This window comes from Podarcis liolepis, assembly GCF_965112155.1.
Source record: "Podarcis liolepis genome assembly, chromosome: 17".
In the NCBI taxonomy this organism is placed as follows: domain Eukaryota; kingdom Metazoa; phylum Chordata; class Lepidosauria; order Squamata; family Lacertidae; genus Podarcis; species Podarcis liolepis.
In genome coordinates, this window is record NC_139571.1 from 32,707,111 (window position 1) to 32,730,412 (window position 23,302).

The 23,302-nt window shown below is 42.3% G+C and overlaps 1 protein-coding gene across 12 annotated transcripts in view; it reads left to right on the top strand.

Moving 5' to 3' along the window:
• NRG1 (neuregulin 1) overlaps window positions 1–23,302 on the top strand; it is a 493,798-nt gene that overhangs the window by 245,811 nt on the left and 224,685 nt on the right. Inside the window, exon 4 of one of the 12 annotated variants that reach the window (XM_083481448.1) lies at window positions 10,361–10,422. The exons of the other annotated variants lie outside the window; for them this stretch is intronic. Within the exon in view, the coding sequence (XP_083337574.1) occupies window positions 10,389–10,422 (34 nt within the window). The 5' untranslated portion in view covers window positions 10,361–10,388. The remainder of the gene's footprint in view (window positions 1–10,360; window positions 10,423–23,302) is intronic. 12 annotated transcript variants of the gene reach the window in all.

Sequence of the window (23,302 nt, forward strand, 5' to 3'; positions counted from 1 at the left end):
TCCTCCCTTTTGGACAGACAGGGCAAAGATCACATTCTGCATACTGCTGTCCGTTGCCTCCTTTTCAAGTGGCATGCGCTCGAAAGGAGATGATCTAAAACACTGCAGGCAGTGTGTGACCCAGTCTCTTGACAAACAGCCTACTGAGGAGGAACGATCACATCGCATACCACAGAACGGGCTGTGGACACTTGAAAGGAGGCAGTCCGCAGCACTATACAAGGCATGATCCCCCAACTCTTGCATGTGCTTCAACAAGAGGTGCATGGATTATGAGTTTGCAGAGGCGATTCTCTCTCACCCTACCCCACTCTGTAATACTGCTCTTTCAGCTAAGTTTGTGCCCCCTGAAATGTCACCTTTTTGCTGTTTCTTCTCTGTTCTGACATTTTCTATAGAGAGTTTGTTAACTTCCTATTCTTCTTCATAGAATTCATAGAACTGTAGAGTTGAGGGTCAGTTAGTCCAACCCTCTGCAATGTAAGAATTTCAACTTATCCAGCTTCTATTTAAAAACATCCCGAACCTCCTGAGGGAGATTGTTCCACTGTCGACCAGCTCTTACTGTTAGAAAGTTCTTCCTGATGTTTAGTCGGAATCTCCTTTCTTGTAACTTAAAGCCATTGGGTTGAGTCCTACCCTCAAGAACAAGAGAAAACAAGCTTGCTCCATCCTCCATGTGACAACCTTTTAGATATTTGAGGGTGCGTATTATATCTCCTCTCAGTCTCCTCTTGTCCAGGCTAAACATACCCAACTCCCTCAACCATTCCTCATAAGTCTTTTCTTGACGTACATCTCTCAGGATGGCATCTGTGTTTTCAACAACTTCTAGCTAACCCTTTGTTATTCCCTGTGAGTCTATCTTGCATTGCCAGATGTGGGAAAGTCTGAAGCACCTCCTTTGTCATTACAGTGGAATGTATTTTAACTTTGCCTCATCTTTTATCACTCAGTATAAAAAGCACTGAGATCCTCCCTTTTGGATCCCTGATGTCCTGATGCTGTAAGTTGAGGCAGTAGCTTATAGGACTGAGCAATAGAAACCTAGCAATACATGCCACAAAGTTGGTGACCTACCCACACTGCTGGGGCCAAGACCACTGATTTGTTGAAAGAACAGTAGTGAAGGTATGTGGGGGATTTGAATGGACAGAAACAACTTCTGATATCTTTGTACGGTGTCCAGTGACCCTTTATACTGTACAAGACTCAAAGAGGGCAGTAAAAGTTATCCTAGCCCATACTCTATAGTAAGGGAAGCAGGGCATGTTGCTCAAGAGTAAATCAAACGAATGAACCATTAAAGCCCTGTATGGCCTAGGACCCTCGTACCTATGGGACTGCCTCTCCTGGTATGCCCCACGGAGGACTTTACGGTCTGCAAATAACAGCACCCTGAAGATTCCGGGCACCAGGGAGATTAGACTGGCCTCAACCAGAGCCAGGGCCTTTTCGGCCATGGCCCCAGCCTGGTGGAATGCTCTCTCACAAGAGACCAGGGCCCTGCGAGATTTGACATCCTTCTGCAGGGTCTGCAAGATGGAGCTGTTCCTCCAGGCCTTTGGTCAGGGTTCAGTCTGGCTCATTTTCTCTTTGTATAAGAACAAGCACGAAGGAGGTTTCCCAGCCTGCTCACAGGTCCTTAGAATATCAGTGGAAACAGTTGTTCCTGGCGAATATTAACCACTTTCAATTTTAACCTGAGGATTGTCATTTGTCCAGTTTTAAATTTAACTTTAATTTATTTGAATTAATTTTGGGATGCATTTTAATTGATTGATTGCTTGTTTTTATGTATATTGTATTATTTATATGATGTTAGCCACTCTGAGCCCGGCTGCAGCCGAGGAGGGTGGGGTACAAATTATTATTATTATTGTTGTTGTTGTTGTTGTTGTTGTTGTTGTTGTTGTTGTTGTTGTTGTATTTCTATACACCTTCCTATGACAGACAACCACAGTTACATTTTCTGCTCTGGGCTCCTTTGGAGGATTGTGCAGGATATAAATAAATGTATAAGAACAATTTCACTCGGTGCAGGGATTGGTGAAACTGACCCCCATCAGTGGGGCAAGCCCAGCGTGGGGCATAAAACTCACCTTTAAGGCTGTGGATGACATATATGTGTGAGAAAACGCACTACTGCTGTCGCAGCAATATCAAACGCAGGGGAAGCTTCCAGTTCTCCTCACACTGTGGCACAAAGGCACGTGGTAAAGTGATTTTTGGGGCAGGGGCGTGGTGGCACTGATACACCTCCTTTGCTACAGACCCTCCTGTGTGAAGATCTTTCTGATACGGAATTTTATTTTGAAGTTTAAATTACAAAGTTCGGGAAGCCCCAGGAGAGGACATTATTTGTGGCAGCCCTTAATTTGTGGAATTCCCTCCCCACAGAGGTGTGCCTGGCACCTTCACTGTACAGTTTCTCCTTTTATGCTGAAAATGCACCTCTTTACCCTGGTCTTTAAAAAAACCCAAAAAACTTATGCTGTATTTTAAATTGCTGTGACCTGCTCTGTCATCTTAGGATGAATGACGGCTAATAAATCAAATTAACAACAACAGAATTTTTTATTATTTCTCCTCGTGCTGTTAAGTTGGTCTCAAACTTCCATCAAAATGTCTAGTTGAATGGATTATATTTCTTGTTGGATATTAGTTGCTCCTAGCCAAGATGGCTGTGTTCCACCTCCATTGTTAGAGGAAGTAAAGCTTTGAATAAAAGTAAAGGGACCCCTGACCATTAGGTCCAGTCGTGACCGACTCTGGGGTTGCGGCGCTCATCTCGCTTTACTGGCCGAGGGAGCCAGCATTCAGCTTCCGGGTCATGTGGCCAGCATGACTAAGCCGCTTCTGGCGAACCAGAGCAGCGCACTGAAACACCGTTTACCTTCCCGCTGGAGTGGTACCTATTTATCTACTTGCACTTTGACGTGCTTTCGAACTGCTAGGTTGGCAGGAGCAGGGACCAAGCAACGGGAGCTCACCCCGTTGCGGGGATTCGAACCGCCAACCTTCTGATCAGCAAGTCCTAGGCTCTGTGGTTTAACCCATAGTGCCACCCGCGTCCCAAAAACTTTGAATACCATTTACTTTGTGCTCAGGTCCTGCTTGCGGGCTTTGCATGGACATCTGGTTGGCCACTGTGATAACAGCATGCTGAACGAGATGAGTCTTTGGCTAGACCCAGCAAATTCTGCTTATGTTCTTGGGCTGATGCCTTTTAGCCTACTAAGGCCCTACGTGACCTAGCTTCAGATTTGCAGCATTTGGCATGATTTCTAATACTATTGTGCTCTTTAAGCGAGGCCTACACCACTGAGCCAAACAGCTCAACAACCAAACACTGTGGTCTGCCAAGTACTTGACAGCCGATGTGCTTTTGAAGCCCCAAGCTGGAAGCAGAAGCAGGATGTTTATTGAGTATCGGTGGGCTACCATACATGGCTGGACTGCATTTGGCCCGGTAGGTCACAGGTTGTACAGGCTTGTCTTAAACAAGTTTCTAACAAGTCAAAGCATATTGATGGACGGAGCTTCCTTGAGGCAACTGTGTGCATGTAAATATTGATAGGGAAGGTTTGTTTATAATTATTACTGAGAACTGAACTGAACTTGTAATGGGTGTGTGAGAGAGAGAGAGGAAGAGAGAGAGAGATCATTGTTTTTTAATGTGTGTGGGGAGGAGAGCCCCTAATTTACATATATTCAGAAACTATGCTTTTAAGAAGTCCAGGGGAGAAATGCCAGCACTGTTCTAGTTTTGTCCAGAAAGGGAGAGGCGTGTTGAACTTCCTGATGGGCTTGCCCACCCTCTCCCTGTTCAATGAACTCATTTAACTTACATTGTCATATGCCAAGATAGGTGGGCCTATTGAAGCTGCTGCCCATTCACCATAGTTCTTGCATGAATCATTCTTCTTATGAATGAATGCTGAAGATGAGAGAGAAAAGGGCACAGAGCTTGTTGGTGGTGCCTTTGATATTTCATGAATGATTTCTGGAAATAACTTCCTATTGTTTTCGCATTTTTCTCCCTCAAGAAACAGGGACTTTCTGGTATGAGCTATTTCATTCACATTCTTGGTCCTTTTACTAGTTGCCAGCATGCATAACATTCCGCGGAGAGGAGGATTACAAAATAAAGTAACAAACTGCTACTGAGACCTTCCAAGGGGTGGATATGAGCGCAGCCAGCCAACAAAGAAAAAGGTTGATTAATCATTTACCTTTTAACCAATTTATCAGTTAAATTTAAATAAAAAAACCTCTGTGTAGATGCCTTTTTGAGATAGGCAAGTGGTAGAAAGCTTTATTTTTTTTAAAGCTAGTATTTAAATATATCTAAAGAGAGCATTTAATCCTAGCATTAATACGGTTACATAGTAGAAGAGAGTGAAAAAATAAAGTGTGTCCTTAACTTGCAGCCCCTGCAGTTAAAAACGGCCCACTCATTTAATTTTGACCCAGGTTAAAGCAATGTTAGTTGCAAACCCTTGTAAACAGAAATAGTTTAAGAAGAAGGTGTTCAGTCCTAGTTTAGTTTAAAGCTAAAGCGCCTTCATAGGGTTTGAACAGGGGCCTTCCAGCTAGCACCTGGACAACTCATCAAGCAGTCACACAGGTCACAGCCTCAGCCTCACACAACAGGACTTCTCCCTGTGCCCCATCCAAATCCCCCAACCCACTGGAGCAGAGGTTGAGAGTATGCAGAAGTGAGGAGGGGGAAGTTCCATTGCGCAAGTGGAAATCTGTTGCATAAGTGGAACAGCACTGTTAGATGCAACTCATTATCCGTAATTTAGCATCTGTACAAATGAATTAGTACATGTATATTTTATCAATAGGGACACGGGTGGCGCTGTAGGTTAAACCACAGAGCCTAGGACTTGCCGATCAGAAGGTTGGCGGTTTGAATCCCCACGACAGGGTGAGCTCCCGTTGCTCGGTCCCTGCTCCTGCCAACCTAGCAGTTCGATAGCATGTCAATGTGCAAGTAGATAAATAGGTACCACTCCAGCGGGAAGGTAAATGGCATTTCCATGCGCTGCTCTGGTTTAAGTAGCGGCTTAGTCATGCTGGCCACATGACCTGGAAGCTGTACGCCGGCTCCCTTGGCCAATAGTGAGATGAGCGCTGCAACCTCAGAGTCGGCCACAACTGGACCTAACGGTCAGGGGTCCATTTACCCTTTACCTTATTTTATCAATAAGTGTGTCCTCTCTCTTTTTTTAATGCCTAATGCCCCTGCAATGACTCACACTTGCATGTATGAAAGAGTTAACCTGAGCTCATGTTGCCCATGAGCATGGCACTTTTCAGGCTCCCTGCAGTCTTTTGTTTTGCTCCTCCTATTCTCCCCCACCCTTCTTGCTTCCTGAAACAAGCAAGAAGTCATGTGGATATGGCTCCCAGCTGCAAGAAAAGCCAAGTGAACTAAATTTCTCCCAAAGGGAGATTTTACAGCCTGCATCTTTGCTACCCCAAATATTGTGTGGGCCTTTTTGTAAGGAAACCAAGTACTTTTCTTTCAAGTCATTTGGAAACTTAATCATCTTCAGTTTACTGCTAACAGAAAGAGACCTGTTTGCTGTAATTTCTGGAAACTCTGGAAACGAAACATTCACTTATTTGCAAAGCTAAATGTCTGCAATTTAGTCTAAGTATTTTTATGGGGAATGTTGACTTAAAGGTGTATGAGGGTAGCTATAAATTGAACCAAGTTTAAGTGTGCTTGTAGCAATCACCATTGTGCTAACTCTGCTTCAAGAGAGTAAGAATCTCTCTTCCAAACCACTCTCTACAACACTCTACAACCAGTCTGTGATATCTGTGTATTGAGCCTGCTCCAATTCATTCTGGCCAGCTACAGAGTTCTGCACATACGAAGAAACTCCATGATACACAATGGAAAAGAATATATTCTGGGTAAATTGGAGTCTACTGCCTGCTATCCCCTCCTACTTGCACAAGGTTAGGGCATTTTTCTTGCAGAAGGAGTAGCAGAGAGTGATGGCAGTGAGTTGCAGGCCTCAATTTGAGACTTGCTTTTTTGTGTGTGTTCACCTCAAACTGGGGGCTCAAAAGTTTCAAGCACCTCCTCAAGTAATTTCCCCATCACTAAAATTTACATTGCTCTACCAGAGTCTGTACTTCTTTTTTATTTTTCCCCTCATCTGGGCAATATTTTTATTCTTTAAAGGCAGCCCTTTTGTCTTTTATAACTGACTTGACTCTGCTTGCTTACCATGCTGGCCTCCTCTTGATCCTGTTCATTCTTTTCCTAATCTGTGGTGTACATTCTAGCTGGGCATCTATTATTGTGGTTTGAACCTCTAAGCTTCCCAGGGAGATTTGACGCTGTTGACTCTCCCTTTCAACTTCCTTTTAATTAATCCTCTTCTCCCACTCCACCCCCCTTTTAAAAAAGTTACTTCTTTTGAAATTAAATATGGCTCTTCATTGGCTTCCTGGGCAATCTTTCACTTAGAAATATGCTGAATTTGATAGCGCCAGTTCAACAATATCTGCATCTCTTGTCAGGTTCTGGGACTAAGTCCAGAGTCACTTCCCCTCTAGTTGGTTCGGTGGCCAAACTTTCAAAGGCGCAGGCCTTTGAGGATAGTTTATGTCACCCACTAATGCAATACTTTCTCCTTTGGCTTGCCTCCCTGATCTCCCTCCCCCCCCCCATTTGCAACTTGCTCTCACTGAGAGCCAGTGTGGTGTAGTGGTTAAGAGCGGTGGATTTGTAATCTGGTGGACTGGGTTCGCGTCTCCGCTCCTCCACATGCAGCTGCTGGGTGACCTTGGGCTAGTCACACTTCTCTGAAGTCTCTCAGCCTCACTCACCTCACAGAGTGTTTGTTGTGGGGGAGGAAGGGAAATAAGTTTGTTAGCAGCTTTGAGACACCTTAGGGTAGTGATAAAGCAGGATATCAAATCCAAACTACTACTACTCCTCCCCTTCTGCCTCTTCTTCTTCTTCTACTCCTCAACATCAGGAGAATGTTCCCAGTTCTCTTTTTCAGACCTGTTGTTTCTAACCATCACAGTTCTGCTGAAGAATTTGTTCTTCTCAATTTATCTGGTTTATTGGACTGTATGCATGCCTTTGACATTTGAAACTCCCTCCAATACACCCTTCCCTATCCTTCTACAGACTTTGTATCTACATATAATCATATCCCACTTATTTTGCCATTCCATCATATTTCTAACACACCCATTACATCTTTGTCTCTTGTTCTGCAGCACCAAGTACTCACTTTACGCCCAGCTTGCCATAGAGACTCCTAAGATTAGCATACAAACACTTATACATTGCATTGCCCCCTTAATGTCCTTTGTATGTGTATTTTCCCCGATGACCCTTTGGTCTCTTTATATGAAAAACAGCTGGTGCAAACATATTCTGAGTATTCCGAGAACAGTACAAGGACTGGGGAGGGAGGATCTATAGACCTGTATGCATCTCTAACAGATGCACAGAGTGGTCTCTGAGGATTTCCCCATACTCTCTGGATTATCTCTCTTCTGACCTCCTGCATTGACTTCCATTACTTCATTTCCCTAAACAGACTTGTTTCTAATATTTTTACATATTCTTGAAGCAGAAATGATTTATAGGACATATAACAAGAGCTGTTCCATAGCAAATATTCACAATGGGTCCATTCTGCCCGTATAGTGGGTAAAAAAAAATAAACTCCAGTATCATTTATTAGTGCAGTGTGCTATTTGAATAATTTGCAAACACCAGCTTTTTACTGCTTTTGCTCTTCAATTCATTCATTATTCTGCAATTTGGGAGGACGAAAGGCAGGTTATTAAATTCAACTAATACTAATTTAGAAAGAGTAAAATAAATCCAAATCAATAAATCCATGTTAAAAGGCACTATGAAATGAATTGTGCTTGCTTTAAGTGTATGTACATGTGTGCGATTTTACATGGCTACTCAACTACCCTTTGGCTAAAAGAATTTGCTTCCAAGAATAAAACAATGCTTGAAATCATAAAGCACTGTCTGTAACTTATGCCCAGAATTAGGTGACTTATTCAGATTTTATGGCTGAGTTGTCAAATCTTTGTCTTTAAAACTGACCTGATTCCACATTTTGTATTAACTTTTCCAGTAGTGCTTCCCCCATAATGAAACACGCCAACTAGATCACAGTTATGTGAAGATTTTATTCCCCGTTTTCTAGTTTGTGGGACAAATCCATATCTTTGAAAAGAAGAGTCATGTTTCTGGCAACAAACTCCATTTTGCTAGCTGCCTTTTCTTAAAGCACCAGTTTCTGACTGTATATTTTGTGACAATATTGTTATTATTATTATTTAATTTACAGTGAAGAATTGCCATTCCTTTAGGACTGCCAAGAACAGCTTGGAAACATGAACTGTAAGGTCTCAAATGCCCAAAGGCAGATAAAACACTCCAGCTGCTTGAGATCGCTTTGCTCTAAACAAAATAGGTCCCTACACTCTACGCATGTGCCTTGTTTTCCCCACCTGCCATTATCCTATTGCAGCATTTATCCCTTCCCCCACCCCTGTATTTTTGTCCCTTCTTCTACCTTCTGGCTTTTCTGTTCCTGTCTTGTCTTGATCTCTCCTATCTCCTACCTCCTGCTTGACCAAGAGCAGGTGTGGCATGGTGGATTCAGTGTTCCACTCAGGCCGGGGAGATGTTGCTCAACATCTCTGCTCAGCCATGAAACTCACTGTGAAGTCATGGGTCACTTGCTGTCTCTCAGCCCAACCAACTCACAGCATCACTGTGTGTCACAGTTTCATAAAGGTGGCGGGTGCCCTGTATTATCTGGAGAAAAGCTGGAGAAAAACATGATAGATAGATGATAGATGATGGATGATAGATAGATAGATAGATAGATAGATAGATAGATAGATAGATAGATAGATAGATGATAGATAGATGATAGATAGATAGATATAGATAGATAGATAGATAGATGATAGATAGATAGATATAGATAGATAGATATAGATAGATAGATGATAGATAGATAGATAGATAGATAGATAGATAGATAGATAGATAGATAGATATACCTCCTACTTCTTCCTCTTAATATCGACCCCATGCTCTGGCCAGTTGAGCAGATTTGTTTAAAGCCAAACAAAAAACAAGAGCAAAACAAATGGCCCTATACTGTGTCACATCCCTGATGTCTCTGAAGCCACAATTGCCTGCTCTGAGTGACAGCAGTATATCAAGGCCATCCCATGTACCTGGCTGGGGACTGACACACGATCTTTCTGCATGTGCTCCAGTGCTCAAATTACAAGTGGAGCAGAGGGGGCCTGGCCCCCATACCTTTTGCGATGGCGTCAAATTATTGTTCGTGCAAAGCCATAAATCAGCTAAAATCAGGAGAAGTTGGGGATGAGTATTAATTGTAGGATGCCTTCTTTAAAAAACAACGACAACCAAATGCAGCTGTGAAGAGTGCAATTTAGAATGAAAAACCAATAAGGGGAAGGGATTTTAACCTTTACCGCTCCAGGACTTTCCCCCTAAAACAAGCAAACAAACCCATGAAGCTCCTCTGCAAAGGAGAAATGTGTGTTTTATTCTGGTGGGGCTGGGGAGCAGGCTGAGAAGAGGCAAATTTTCTTTAGGAAAACTATCAAAGGGCTAAGAATCCCTTCTACAACTGGATTGGGCTGGAGTGGCAGGAAGGATAAAGTCCCAGAAGGGGAAATTTCATGCTACTGAGCATCATGTGTAATTTGGTCCTCAGGCAAAGAGGAAATATGAGAAAATCTGGTGAATTTTTTTTGGGGGGGGCGAGGGAATATTTGAGCATTCAGTAAAGGAATGAGCAGAGAATTCCATGCACCCACATGCTCTCACTGAATTATCCGAAAACTCCCTCCAAAGTTCAACTTGTCAGATACAGTTTTGTCATGTTCTGGTAGAAAATATTTACTTTTAGCCCAGTCTTGGTGCTATGCTTCCTGGGATGAACATAATAGGAATTAATATATTTCAGCTTCTGAACATGAGAAGAATGGTTCAGTGTTCCTTCTCATCACTGTATAGAATTTTATGTTCTGGAAGAAGTCACCTTTTGCCTGATCATGTGTATTTATCAGTTGAAGGTCCAGGACTGAGAAATAGAGTGTACCGTATTCAAGTAGTTCATTAACAGAGTTGTGCAAAACTACACAGAGAAATGTACTGGACTTTAATTACAACAAAACAAATGAAATTGTTGTGATTATGAAACATTTTTCATTCTTTACTATGGTGTAATGCTGCCTGAGCACACATTTACCAAGCATCTCACGTGGGGCTAACGCACTTTTCACCTTCCTTTTCAAGATATATTGGAACATTGATAAGAAGCAAAATGCACAGTGAAGGCAGAAGGAAACACGATTCAAGTAGCTAGCCCTGTTGGTCTGCCTTAGTCAAAATAAATTAAAACAATTCTTTAAAAAGATAGTTAAAAAGACTCTTCTTAAAAACCTAAGAACTGCCTTAAAAGAATCAAGTCTTCAAAAAAAAGTTATATGATCTAAGAAAGTCTTTAAAAGAATCCTTCTAAAAGAATTTAAAAATTATAAAGTAGACCTTAGAGACCAACTGAGTTTTAGGTATAAGCTTTCGTGTGCACGCACACTTCTTCAGATACACTGAAACAGAAGTCATCAGACCCTTATAGGAGGAAACACGGTTATTAATAAACTAATAATATTTAGGACTTCCTGTTCCTCTTAGAAATTTGGCTGAAAAGGCATACATTTTTTCAACTTTCCAACAAATTGTTTCTCTCTCTCATTATCTCTCCATTGATCTTTTTCTTGGGCTGTATTATAACTATTGAATTCATGACCTGTTAGAAATTCAGGCTTCTCTTGCTCATCCTCCACTGTTGTTGTTTTAAGAGGCAACTTAAAAAAAATGTTTTAGATTATTCTTTCCCTCTGTAATACTTGCTTGCAGATTAATTTACACACTTTTTTCCTTTCAGTGTTGACAGTTCTCTTTCTTGAATAATTTCACTGCTTTCATTTATTTTAAAACTTCCCTTAAACAGTTAACATACAACTTTTTTTTTTGCACATGCTGTGTGTACAGTGTGTACTTTTTACTTAGGTGCTTAATAATAATTATCATCATCATTATTACCTTCAAACATTGCTGCAGCCAAGTGATTGGGGCAAAGAACGTCATTCCTTGTGAGAAGCTACAACAGCTGCTCCTACAAGGAAAGGAAGGAACTGAAACACAGCTTTATTCTTGTGGTCGCTTTCTGAACATCCTTGAAATAAATGCCCTATCCCCATGGATTAGGAGCAGATGGAGCATGATCTGGCTGCATTGAGGCATTCTGCCCTGCTCTGAAATAATTGGGGTCTAAGGCACAGTTTAACTCACCTCTGCTGGGGGCATTTCCAGCCTATGACAGCGCAGAACAAAATCGTTGGCGCCGTGCCAGTTTAGTACATACTGGAAAACCACATCTCATTGCTCACCGATGAACAGACTAAACAATGGTGAGTGATGCAATGGAGGTGATATCCACAACTAGAAAAGACAATATAGCATTTGGGTATGGTGCGACAAAGCTTGAATCTTCAAAAAAATCAAGATGGGTGCCAGAGAGTAGATGGAAGAACGGGTTACAAACTCCCTTCTACCAGCGGATTCCTCCCTCAGCTAGAACAGAAGTAAGCTTGGCAGAGGACTGTGTTTATGTAGGTGTGTTGAGAGGTGTAGGAATGGCCTTGGAGAAGGTGGGCATTGCCAGAGGAAAATCAGTGGCTACAGAATGGGTTAAGCCTTCCCTTCCACTGGCCACTTTCCCCTTGCAAATTATTGGGTGTGGGAACAGTTTCTGCATTGGTGGCTTCAGGTCTCAGCCAACAGTGAAATCCCATTAATCTTTATGGAGTAAATCATTTATTATTGTATATGTTTTTGAAATGTCGACAGATAAAGGAGACATTTTTATATACTGGACAAAAAAACCCCTAAGGACTAAAACCTAAAATTTATCGTCCCCTTTGTTATACTACGCCTTTAAAATGAACAGTGAAATCTCATGGCTCATCAATAATCTTCAAGACTCTCAGTGGTTTTTTGTTTTTGTTTTTAAAGAAACTGCTCTTGGTGTTATTTTGATTACAAAATAAGCTTATGTTTTTTTTTTTTTTAATCTTCCTACGTACATATGGGATGAATGAATTCCTGCAGTAGGTGGAAGAATTCAGAAGCAGACTCTGAAACTGCAAATTATTGTGCACTTGTAATCTCTTGTTTGAACCTGACAGTTTTAAAGTTACCCGTCAGTACTTCCTTTATAAATGTTCATAAAAGTGCTCTTTTGATTAGGTTATGAAATGCGTTTTGAACGTTGGTTTTAACAGTGAATTACTATTTCAAACTGTGTCACAGTGACACAGTTACGGTGTCATTTGGCTGCTGTTTGCTTGTGAATATATCCATGATGCCCCAATCTGCTATGTCAGAGAGATGAAACACATACCAGCTGTTAGAAGAGAATCCTTCGAGATCAGATGTGAATCTGTTGCATAGAGCGTTCCATGGGCACATATCCAGATCAAATTCAGGAAGGCAAAGAAAAATGTTGTTTTTTATATAATAATAATAATAAAATTCTTCATCAGGTCCTACCAGTAGGCAGAGTGAAGCAACTGCTTAATATAACAGACACTAGGCTGTTCCTCCTGATCGCCTTAGCCATTCTCCTCTTCAGAAGAACAGAGATGTATATGCAACATGTCCTGTCCTGAACCCCCTAAACCAAAACTGCTTCACAGGATGTGGTTGAGGATGGTATCCCATTGCTGAAGTAAGAGTCAGCTGCCTCTCAGTTATCTTCAGTACATGGATGGAGAGTGGGCACTGTCCTGTCCTTTGCCTCAGCAAACATGCCTTGGGCTGGCCCTGCAGGACGTTATTACAGACTATCAATCATTTATACACAGATCATGGGAACTGACCATTTGGTGAATTTGGTCCCATTATTTCGGATGGTTCAGAGTCCCTATGGAAGCCATGAATTTCGTTTTTCAATACACCAGGACTATGACTCTACAGAGGCTTCCAAGAATTAGTCAGTAGTTTTCCCCAGCTCAGTCACTATTCCACATTCCAAGACAGCGTTTTCCCTAGGAATTAACATGGAAGTGTTTTCGAATCTTCAGAGGCGTGAGACCCTTTGCCTTTGGTGAATATGGACTCGGACTGTTCAGCAGCAGCATCACCATCACGACCAGTTAATTAGCTTTAATTTAAATTTTAATTACCGTAACAACTACATTTACATTTTTGTTTTGCACACAGTTCTGTTAATGAATGTGGTTTCTGCTCATGCATCCAGTCATTCTGGCGATTCATATAGTTCATTCATACAATCCGACAAAACTGCTCTCTTTTTATGCAGAGTGCCCATTCTTCATTGTTCCTAGCCACCAGAGTCCCCCATTCAGAGCTCTTTAGGTGTGCCAGAGTCCTGCCTTATCATTAGAGTTTTTCACTTCCTACGTGGGGTTTATAGGCTTGTGGTGGAGTGCTGTGATTGGGTGCTAAGCTACACTATATCCTATGCTTTGTTGTGATCAAATGGGCAGGGTGGTCATACTGACAGGGGCAGCTATTTTCTAATTTCCCCTCTCCCATTGCAACCAATGGAAATGAGATTCCTTGCACCAGGTCCCCTATCAAAATGAGCATAAATGTGATATGGGGAAGCACAGAATATGAGTATGGCTTATGAGTTCTCCTCTCCTGTACTGTCTTCATCATGCCCATGACTCAACCCTTCTCTGGCTGTTCTGCCTGTCAAGATATGCCAGTGGAACAGCTACACCAGCAGAACATCTTCCACCAGCATATTGGTGGAGTTCAGCATACTTGTCATGGCTTGGGTATTCTGCTAGTGTAATGAGGCTTCTGAAAAATCCCATAGCGTCTCAGAGGGAATTACTTGAATATAGGATTGCCCTGTCAGTCTTGGTTAATTTGTGAACACATTAGGCACCTTCAATACTGTTTGCGTTCTTGAAAAGCTAATGAGGACAAATTAGTTTTTAATTCCTAGTAAATATGTATTTAATAGTCCATTAGCACTACGTGAGTGTGCAATAAATGTTAGTATCCTTGAAAAGTAGTACTTAATAGCTGGCTTAAGCACAGGCTTCAAACCATACAAGCCATATTTTCCCATCAGGTAAGCAGAAGAAGAAGAAGAAGAAGAGTTTGGATTTGATATCCCACTTTATCACCACCCAAAGGGGTCTCAAAGCAGCTAACATTCTCCTTTCCCTTCCTCCCCCACAACAAACACTCTGTAAGGTGAGTGGGGCTGCGGAACTTCAAAGAAGTGTGACTAGCCCAAGGTCACCCAGCAGCTGCATGTGGAGGAGTGGAGATGCGGACCCGGTTCCCCAGATTACAAGTCTACCACTCTTAACCACTACACCACACTGGCTCTCTCACACAGGTACAAATCAAATGGGAAGGTATGCAGATACATTCACTTCATTCATTCTCTATGACAAGGAATGTTCACGTCCAGGTGACCACAGAGGCAAGCTTTTTGAGGTTCTTTTGTTTTCAGTCAGGCTATGTAAGGGTAAGAAGGTTTCCCTAGGGAACTGAACTGGGTAGGCAACTGCTAGCAGAAGCCAGATGAAGCTGCCTTTAACTGAGTCAGGTCATTGGTCCATCTGGTTTGGCATTACTCCATTTGACTGAGATTGCACCGGACAGTATTTTCATGCTGTGTTGCCTGAAATCTTTTTTAACTGGAGATTGAATTTGGGATTAAGCTCTTGTGCTGTACCACCGAGCTATGGACTTTCTAAGAACTACCATTTGCTGGCCCCAGAGACTAAGTGGCAGCTGCTGGCCATAAATTTGGTGAGGTCCACATTCCATTAATCACCTCTGATTGGCTGATGTTGCTATATGGGGTAGCCAAGTAGCTATTATCAACGAAGTCCTCTGCAAGCTACAGCGAGTGGCTGGAGAAAGCTCTAGGTGAGAAAACTACTGAGATCCTGGCAGCAAGAAGTAAAAGGAGAGGTCCTCTTTCTTTTCTTTTTTTTAAGGGAATGGTGCAGTGGTAGTTATGAATCAGTGGCTCTTTATGAGAAACCTCTAACCTCACCTATGAAAGATTTATTTGCAGATTGTTAAAGAGATGTGCAAGACTTCAGTTTTATTAGGGCAAATTGTTTATTTTGGTCAACCACCAGACAGTTAGGCGGCACTATTTTTGCATATGTAAGTAAAATGTTTTGAAAAAGGGTTTTGACTTTGTTCTTATATAAACATCATATATATTCAGAGGCTGTCACCGTTTGAGAGATTCTGAGACACAAATGCCATGGAGTGCCTTCCTTTTACTCCGCATTTTCAAAAACCTTTTTCAATAGTTCTGGAATATCTCCTCCCCTTCTATCTCACATTCAAAATTGGGTTGTAAATAAAGTGTTGAACATTTGATGCCAGATACACACTTGTTTCATACACTTCCATATCACTTTATGGTTGATATAGACAGCTATGAAATAGTCCTTGAAACTTTGCCTTTAACAGCAGCATAAAATCCAGACGTCATCAAATGTTCATATTTATTAACCCCATTCTGTGATCAGCATCACCTGAAATCAAGCTGAAAGCATGGCTGCGGAGCCCTCATGGACAACCTTCTAGTGGCTTCATGCTAGTGCTGGGTTTAACCTGATATAAAAATGGGCATGGCCAGAAGCTAAAGTGGGAGGAGCAATGGTTTGAAGGCTACCTTTATGAAATGAGCTATATTCCAGTCATGCAATAGCAGAGGTTTCTATACACGTGTGTATACCCACTCATCCTCTAGCCTCCATTCAGGCAAGCAATAAGCATTGCCACAGTTCAAGACCCTTTCCAGGTAGGGTAAAGCACTCTAGGCACAGAGCTGGGTTGATGAGGGGTGCAGAGTGGGGAGGAGGCAGGGTCAGGAGAAAGTCCTGAAGGTCAGATAAAGGCCTGAAGCATCCCTTTTGGGCTCATGGTGAGAAGATACAGGGGCCCAAGTTAAAGGCTCAAGAGCAGGCCAGGCTATTTTTTTTCTTGTCAACTGACAACTTAGGAGGGTGGGCCTGAGACCCTACAATATTCATAGGCATTGTACCTCTGAATGCTGGAACGAAGAACATGAGATGATGATCGCATCCATGTCATCCTTGAGCTTCCAGATGCAGATTACCAGCTGCCGTTGGAGATGATAGTGATACTTCCTTATTTATTTACTGTTCTTCTACTAAATGTACACAGCATACCATATGATTAAGATAACAGCCATGTGATCTAAGCCTTGATAAAACAGAAATACAACTAACAAAATTTATACAAGCTAGAACGACCAACTTGTAATATAGCCAACTTTAAACAGACAAAAGCCAAATAGCAGGAAGGGTGAAACTGGCAACAGCCAAACTAAATGATGGACACCCAAAAACAGGTTTTGAGATGCTAGTTTCCCTCGTGACTAGAGAATCCTTTAACAGCTAATGTGTGTGAGGTTACTGGCATTTTGGATGCAAAGAACATAATCAGTGGTTGCTTCAGGAAATGTAAATTCCTGTCCTATGATACTGGAAAAGGGGACAGGGCTAATGGTCTTAAGGTACAAGAGGATAGATTTCTGTTGAAGGTTAGGAGAAATATTTAGTAGTTAGTACAGTTCTACAATGAAATAAATTACCTGGGAAGCGGCTTTCCCTCACCAGAATTATTGAAACAAAGGCCGATCATCCATCTTTTGAGAATGCCCTAACTTGGTCCTCAAGGCCACCTCCAACTCTGTGATATCTATCACATCATGCCATACATTATGAGTCATTATATGCAACAGTGGGGAGAGTATGAAGAGACTGGGAGCTGTTGCTTTCTGTCATAGCTTAAGTGTGCAGTAACATCTGGTTCCTCCACCCTGTATTTCTGCCTGTGTACATCAACCGTGTGTCAATGCACATCTAATGTAAGCCCAATTCATGTCCACCCCCAACCCAAGAATTGTGCTCATGCATGCAATACCATGCACAAGTGAGTCGCACCTCCTCTGAGCTGAAACTCTAAAGCCATTCAGCAGCAAAATCAGAAATTTGGATTTCCTTGCAAGCACTCCAAAGACCCATAAACATGGTATTTTTAATAGGTGTGGGAGGTGAAATGGGTTATAGGAAAAAATAAAGCCATGTTGCGCCAGTCCAAAATGAATGGTTAGGAGCAGTAGAAATATAATTATTACAGTTACCTTTCACAATGTAGATGGTGCAGAGTTGCTTAATTATACCCAGCGAGAGTTTCCTTCAAATAATTGCTTTAAATGTCATCTTTAGTTGAGGAATGTTTTCTTTAACACCATCCCGACACAATACTACTCGTTTTGTGTTCTTGCCTCAATGTCCCTAAACACCACTCCTCTCCCCCCGCCTCGCTTTTATAAAAGTCCAGATTTCCCACATTGTTTTTCCACAAATAAGTGTAAGTGTAATTTTTCTCATGAGCCCATTACATATTTGCCAAAACTATTTTTATGTTGCTCTTGGGTGGTTATTTTGCCTGTAAGTTACATGTGGACTAAGAAAGCAATTGTTCTTAAACTGTAGTATTTTCAACAGTTCCTGGGCCTGGAAGAGTAATTATAGAGAACGAAACTGTAACTTTCTCAAATGTACGCAGCAGTAATAGAAACTCTTAAGGGCAGCCCTTTATACTTCTGGTGTTCTAAATCCTGGCCACATAATACGGCAACTCCTGAGCATTGTTGAAATTCAATAGTTAGAAACAAGCAAGGATGCCTTCTGAGCCCTTTGTTTTATATTTGCTTTTCATTTCTTGCACTTGAGCACCCAAGAGGCCCAAGTGCATGACATCTCGAGATTGTAGATACCTTTCCCACAGTGCTGTGGGGAATTCTCTGGTGCAAGCCTTGTTGAAATGAATGTTTGAAACACGAGTGCAGCCTGCAGTGACAAAGTGTTTTGAGAAGTTGGCCTCTGGCCGAGTTCTCCAGACTCTCGTGTATACATTCCTTAAGACCCAAAGCCTAAATTTAGGCTGCAGACCTGCACACTCTTACTTGAGTGTAAGGCCCAGCCAATGCATAAGGAGTTGATACTGAATGAATGCACATAGGGCCAGGCAGTTATATAGACTCTCAGCTTGTGACATATCCTGAACAATTGTCACTAGCCCTTAAATAGTGTCTTATGTCATAGCATTCCTTATTTCCAACTTCTGCCATGAAAAAGCTTTTTCTCCATTAAAGATGTGCAAATCCTCCAGTGATTGCTCTTGAATAGAGGTCTTTCACTTCCCTCTAATAATGGCTAAAGCTGCAATCCGAAGCCTTCTTAACTGTGAGACTTGCTTCTAAGCAGACATGGCTGGGATTGCTATTCAAGTCAGCATCCCTGCCTAAAAATAAGATACCACCACACCCCTTGGAACATCTCAGAAAATTCTAAATAGTTAAGGTGTATATGCATCTCCTGAATGGACTCCTGAAGCACAACCAGAAAGTGGCTGCAACGCGTCCCTCACATAATTATTTTTTGTCGTGATAAATCTTTCATAGGAGATCTGATTCTCTGTTAGGGTTTTGCATGTAATAGAGAAGCCATCTCACCAGGATAGTGTGTTATCAGAGCTTTTTAAAATTTATGTTTAATGCTTCATTTGCACCTTTCCACTGGTACATCCATTCACAGCAGACGTTTAATATTTTCTTTTTTTCCAGAAGCTTAGCCATGTAGCTTCAAGCTCCCGGACCCTTGTTCCTTCATAATCTTGTTTCAGGGTTAAAGGTAAAGGTAAAGGGACCCCTGACCATTAGGTCCAGTCGTGACCGACTCTGGGGTTGTAGCGCTCATCTCGCTCTATTGGCCAAGGGAGCCGGTGTACAGCTTCCAGGTCATGTGGCCAGCATGAGTAAGCTGCTTCTGGCAAACCAGAGCAGCTCACGGAAATGCCGCTTACCTTCCTGACGGAGCAGTACCTATTTATCTACTTGCACTTTGACGTGCTTTTGAACTGCTAGGTTGGCAGGAGCAGGGACCGAGCAACAGGAGCTCACCCCGTCGCAGGAATTCGAACCGCGACCTTCTGATCGGCAAGTCCTAGGCTCTGTGGTTTAACCCACAGCGCCACCTGCGTCCTGTTTCAGGGTTACCCACTGCCATATTTCTTTTGCAGTTGGGAGGGTGGGGTGGGTGATTTTCATTGAAAGCACAGTGTAGGTGGGAAAGTGTTAAATCCCCCCCCCCACACACACACATTTCATGGTCAAATGCTGATCACCTTCCTTCCCCTCCACTGTTATTTTTAAAAGGAAATAAAATTAGGGGACAAGACAAAGGAATATTTAAATGCAACCCACACATTTAATGAATCACCTGCTTTGACCCTGGGTTCTTTGGAGCGGTTTCCTACAGATCTGAATAACTGTATATATCGCTATTAGTTCATGAATGTTTCCCTCCACCCCTCAGGATCTATGACAATTAAAATGATAACATAAAATATGTCTGCTACTCTATTGGATAGGAAGTGACTGTTCTTTCCAGAATTACTATCCTTAGGGGATTTCAAATCTGCTACGGTGAGTCAGCCGCTGGTAATGACTAGCATGAATACAAGTTGTTTCACCAGTGACTGACAAGCAACCCATCTTGGCCTGTTCTGGCGCAATCCTCTTGCAAACTAGAATTTGAGTATAATTGTTTACATTATGAGCAATTATACGACTCATGTGCAACAGCATGTTTAGATGTCCACAAATACCCAGCAAAAATTTGCCTATTCTCAGTATCTCTTGTTACTCATAAGAGACATTTAAGCAGAGGGTTCCCAGTTTATTAGGTTCATTGAGAACAAGCGTCAGAGGATGCACTAACCCACTTCCTTACATAAAAAGTGGATATAACACTGATTAGAGAAATGTGTTTTTCTTCACTTTGGTTGCTCCCTTATATTAAAAAATGCCAGTTTGTTATCTAATTGCACACATTCCAAATCTCAGTGGTATGACAACTAGGTCTGGCAGATATATGGTTTTCAGCGCTGTGATATATCACCAGCTAAACACCAAAATATGCTGATATATCACAGTGTCTGAAATAAGGATGGAGCTATGTACAGGCATGGGATGCGGGTGGCGCTGTGGGGTAAACCACAGAGCCTAGGGCTTGCTGATCAAAAGTTGGCGGGTCGAATCCCTGTGACGGGGTGAGCTCCCGTTGCTCGGTCCCTGCTCCTGCCAACCTAGCAGTTAGTTCGAAAGCACAAGTAGATAAATAGGTACCACTCCAGCGGGAAGGTAAACGGCATTTCTGTGTGCTGCTCTGGTTCGCCAGAAGCAGCTTAGTCATGCTGGCCACATGACCAGGAAGCTGTACGCCAGCTCCCTCGGCCAATAAAGCGAGATGAGCGCTGCAACCCCAGAGTCAGTCACGACTGGACCTAATGATCAGGGGTCCCTTTACCTTTTATGTACAGGCATTGGCTGGTTTCACAGTTTTCCCTGCATCATTATTTTTGCATAGCACACACTCACACACATCATGATTCCCAACATATTACCAGGTCAGAAATTATGAAACCGATATCACGATATGGACTTCAAACCAGTTTGGGATTATATATCTATTACCCAGCCCTAACTACAAAATTGGGTTTGGTGACTGTGTGGCACCTCAATTACTGTAAGCCAGGCATAGGCAAACTCGGCCCTCCATATGTTTTGGGACTACAATTCCCATCATCCCTGACCACTGGTCCTGTTAGCTAGGGATCATGGGAGTTGTAGTCCCAAAACCTCTGGAGGTCCCAGTTTGCCTATGCCTGCTATAAGCAGATACTAACTTACTTGGCCACACCCAACCTATAGCTGGCTCGCTAATATTTCTGTCCTACCTGGATCTTTGGAACTTGTCCACTGATAGGGTCAAGGTAACCTAGCAGGACAAAATTCTACTATATTATACCAGGGCTTTTAGTAACTGTTATAAATGGAACTGGCACTATAACCCCTAAGTCTGGCATGAGGAGCAGTATTCCAGGGTATAGCCTGAAGGCATTATAGTGTACAAAACTTGCTGAAGCTAAGTGAATTTAACAGTGCATTCCTTCGCACATCTGTTCAGAGCTAAGCCCTGTCGAGTTCAGTGGGACTGACTTCTAGGAAAGAGTGTATCGGGGTTGCATACAGGCCGTGCATCTAAAGCACATGACTTCGCCCAAGGAATTCTGGGAATGGTAATTTAAGGGTGCTGGAAATTGTAGCTCTGTGAGGAGTAAACTACAGTACCCAGGATTCTTTGCAGGAAGTCATGGTATGTATGTATGTATGTACGTATGTATGTATGGTATGTATGTATGTACAAAGAGCCTAAGTCTGGTCAGCTCTCGGATACAAGATTAGGAAGAAAGGATGGGATTAGTGAAACAAGCGCTATATATTTTGCAATCATGACACGCATCAAATCTCAGCTGGGAGTCTGGCTGCATAACACACACACACACACACACACACACACACACACACACACTTCCCTTCTGACTTCACCGGAATAGCATTGCCTCTGCACACTCTCATGTAGCTCTGACACTTTTTCTGAGGTTGAGGCACAGAGGTTCTTTAATCCCATTTCTTGCATCAAGAGAGCCTTTGAAAGGAGCAGAATCACCAACACCCTTTGTGTACCCCAGCTGTTTCCCATATACAAAGCAAGAGATACAGACATGGGGATGCCTAGGTAACTTCTGGAGGGCACCAGGGTCTCCAACTCTCTTCCTACCTCTGGGTTGAGGAGCCTGTGACCTTCCAGTTATTGTGGGGCCCCAACTTCTTTCAGTCCCAGCCAACATGGCCAATGGCCAGGGGTATTAGGAGGTGTAGTCCAGAAACAGTTGGGGGCCCCTGTCCTACAGGCAAGCTTTTGCTGTTCATAGCATGAGAGAGGGAGTTAAAAAGTCCTTTGCCTGTGTCTCAGACTCAGCATGAGTGGGAGTGAGTCAGTAGGTGGAGCCAACGTTGCCAGCCCTCCAGCCTTTGTTCAGTCAAAACTATGTCCCCTGTTGAAAACTCATTGCCAGGAGTGAAATGAGTGAATGAGTGTATAAACCAGAAAAGAGGGTGGGGATATATGCCAGATGTCACAGCTCTAGACGCTACACAAGAATTTACAGGTACAATAGGTCTGCACAGCTCAGGGTTGCTAGGATCCGTTGCCAAAAATCCAAGGCCCAGATCCACAAAAATAATGAGATAATTGAGCTGATGAATCAGACAGGTTTAGCTTGCATGCTTTTTCTAGAGAAGTAAAAGTTCAGTTTCTAAGCAATGCAACCATATACCTAGTTCATTTTTTTAAGAGTTAAGAAGTACACACCCATACATTAAAGTTTTTAGTGGATGGCCTTCTTGGCATTGTTATCCCAAGTGGTGGAATTCTCTCCTCAAGGAGGTTTGTCTGGTGCCTACCTTATTTTCGTTTCAGTACCTCAGAACTTCTTGTTTCTGAGGGTATCTTCACCTAGTAAGCTGCTAAGCAAATAAATGAGATTCCCATATCAACATGCAACCAAATAAACGAGTTAAGCAACTAAATGAGATTTTCTCCATTTCACCATGCATATATGAAAAGGGAGCTGTTATGGTCTTGATAAAACTAACCAATATATGCAGTTAACCACTGAACATGGACACTGAACCACACATGACAGTTGTTGAACTTAAAGGTGGTGTCTATGTGCTAAGAAGTCACAATATGCACACTGGCCTGAAGGAAAACTATTAGTTTATTATGTTACTAATCTTGAAGCAGGGGGAGAAACACCCATGAGATCCTTAATAATTACCATCTGGAAGGCTGCAGGTGTTGAATGCTGGATTTAGTTTTCCAAAGCAGACAGAGACATTTCCTGAACATTGGAATCAGATCTTCAGCTGGTCTGAATCAAACCTGTTTCATTGACTTCAAAGGTGAAATGACTTAAGCTGAAGCTCTGTTGATCTAACCCAGTACAAGAGCTGGCCTGGGATCCACAGTTTCTTTTATGTTATGTGCAGCTCAGAAGGTCAAGCATATTACAATGGTATTGGATGGGATCCCAATTTTTTTTGAAATGTGCTTCAAAAAAGATAAATGTGCTTCACCTTGCTCCGGGCCCTGAGCTCATACAAGCAATCAACCTGCTTCCTTTTCATAAGGATTACAATGTCAAAAATGGTGATTTATT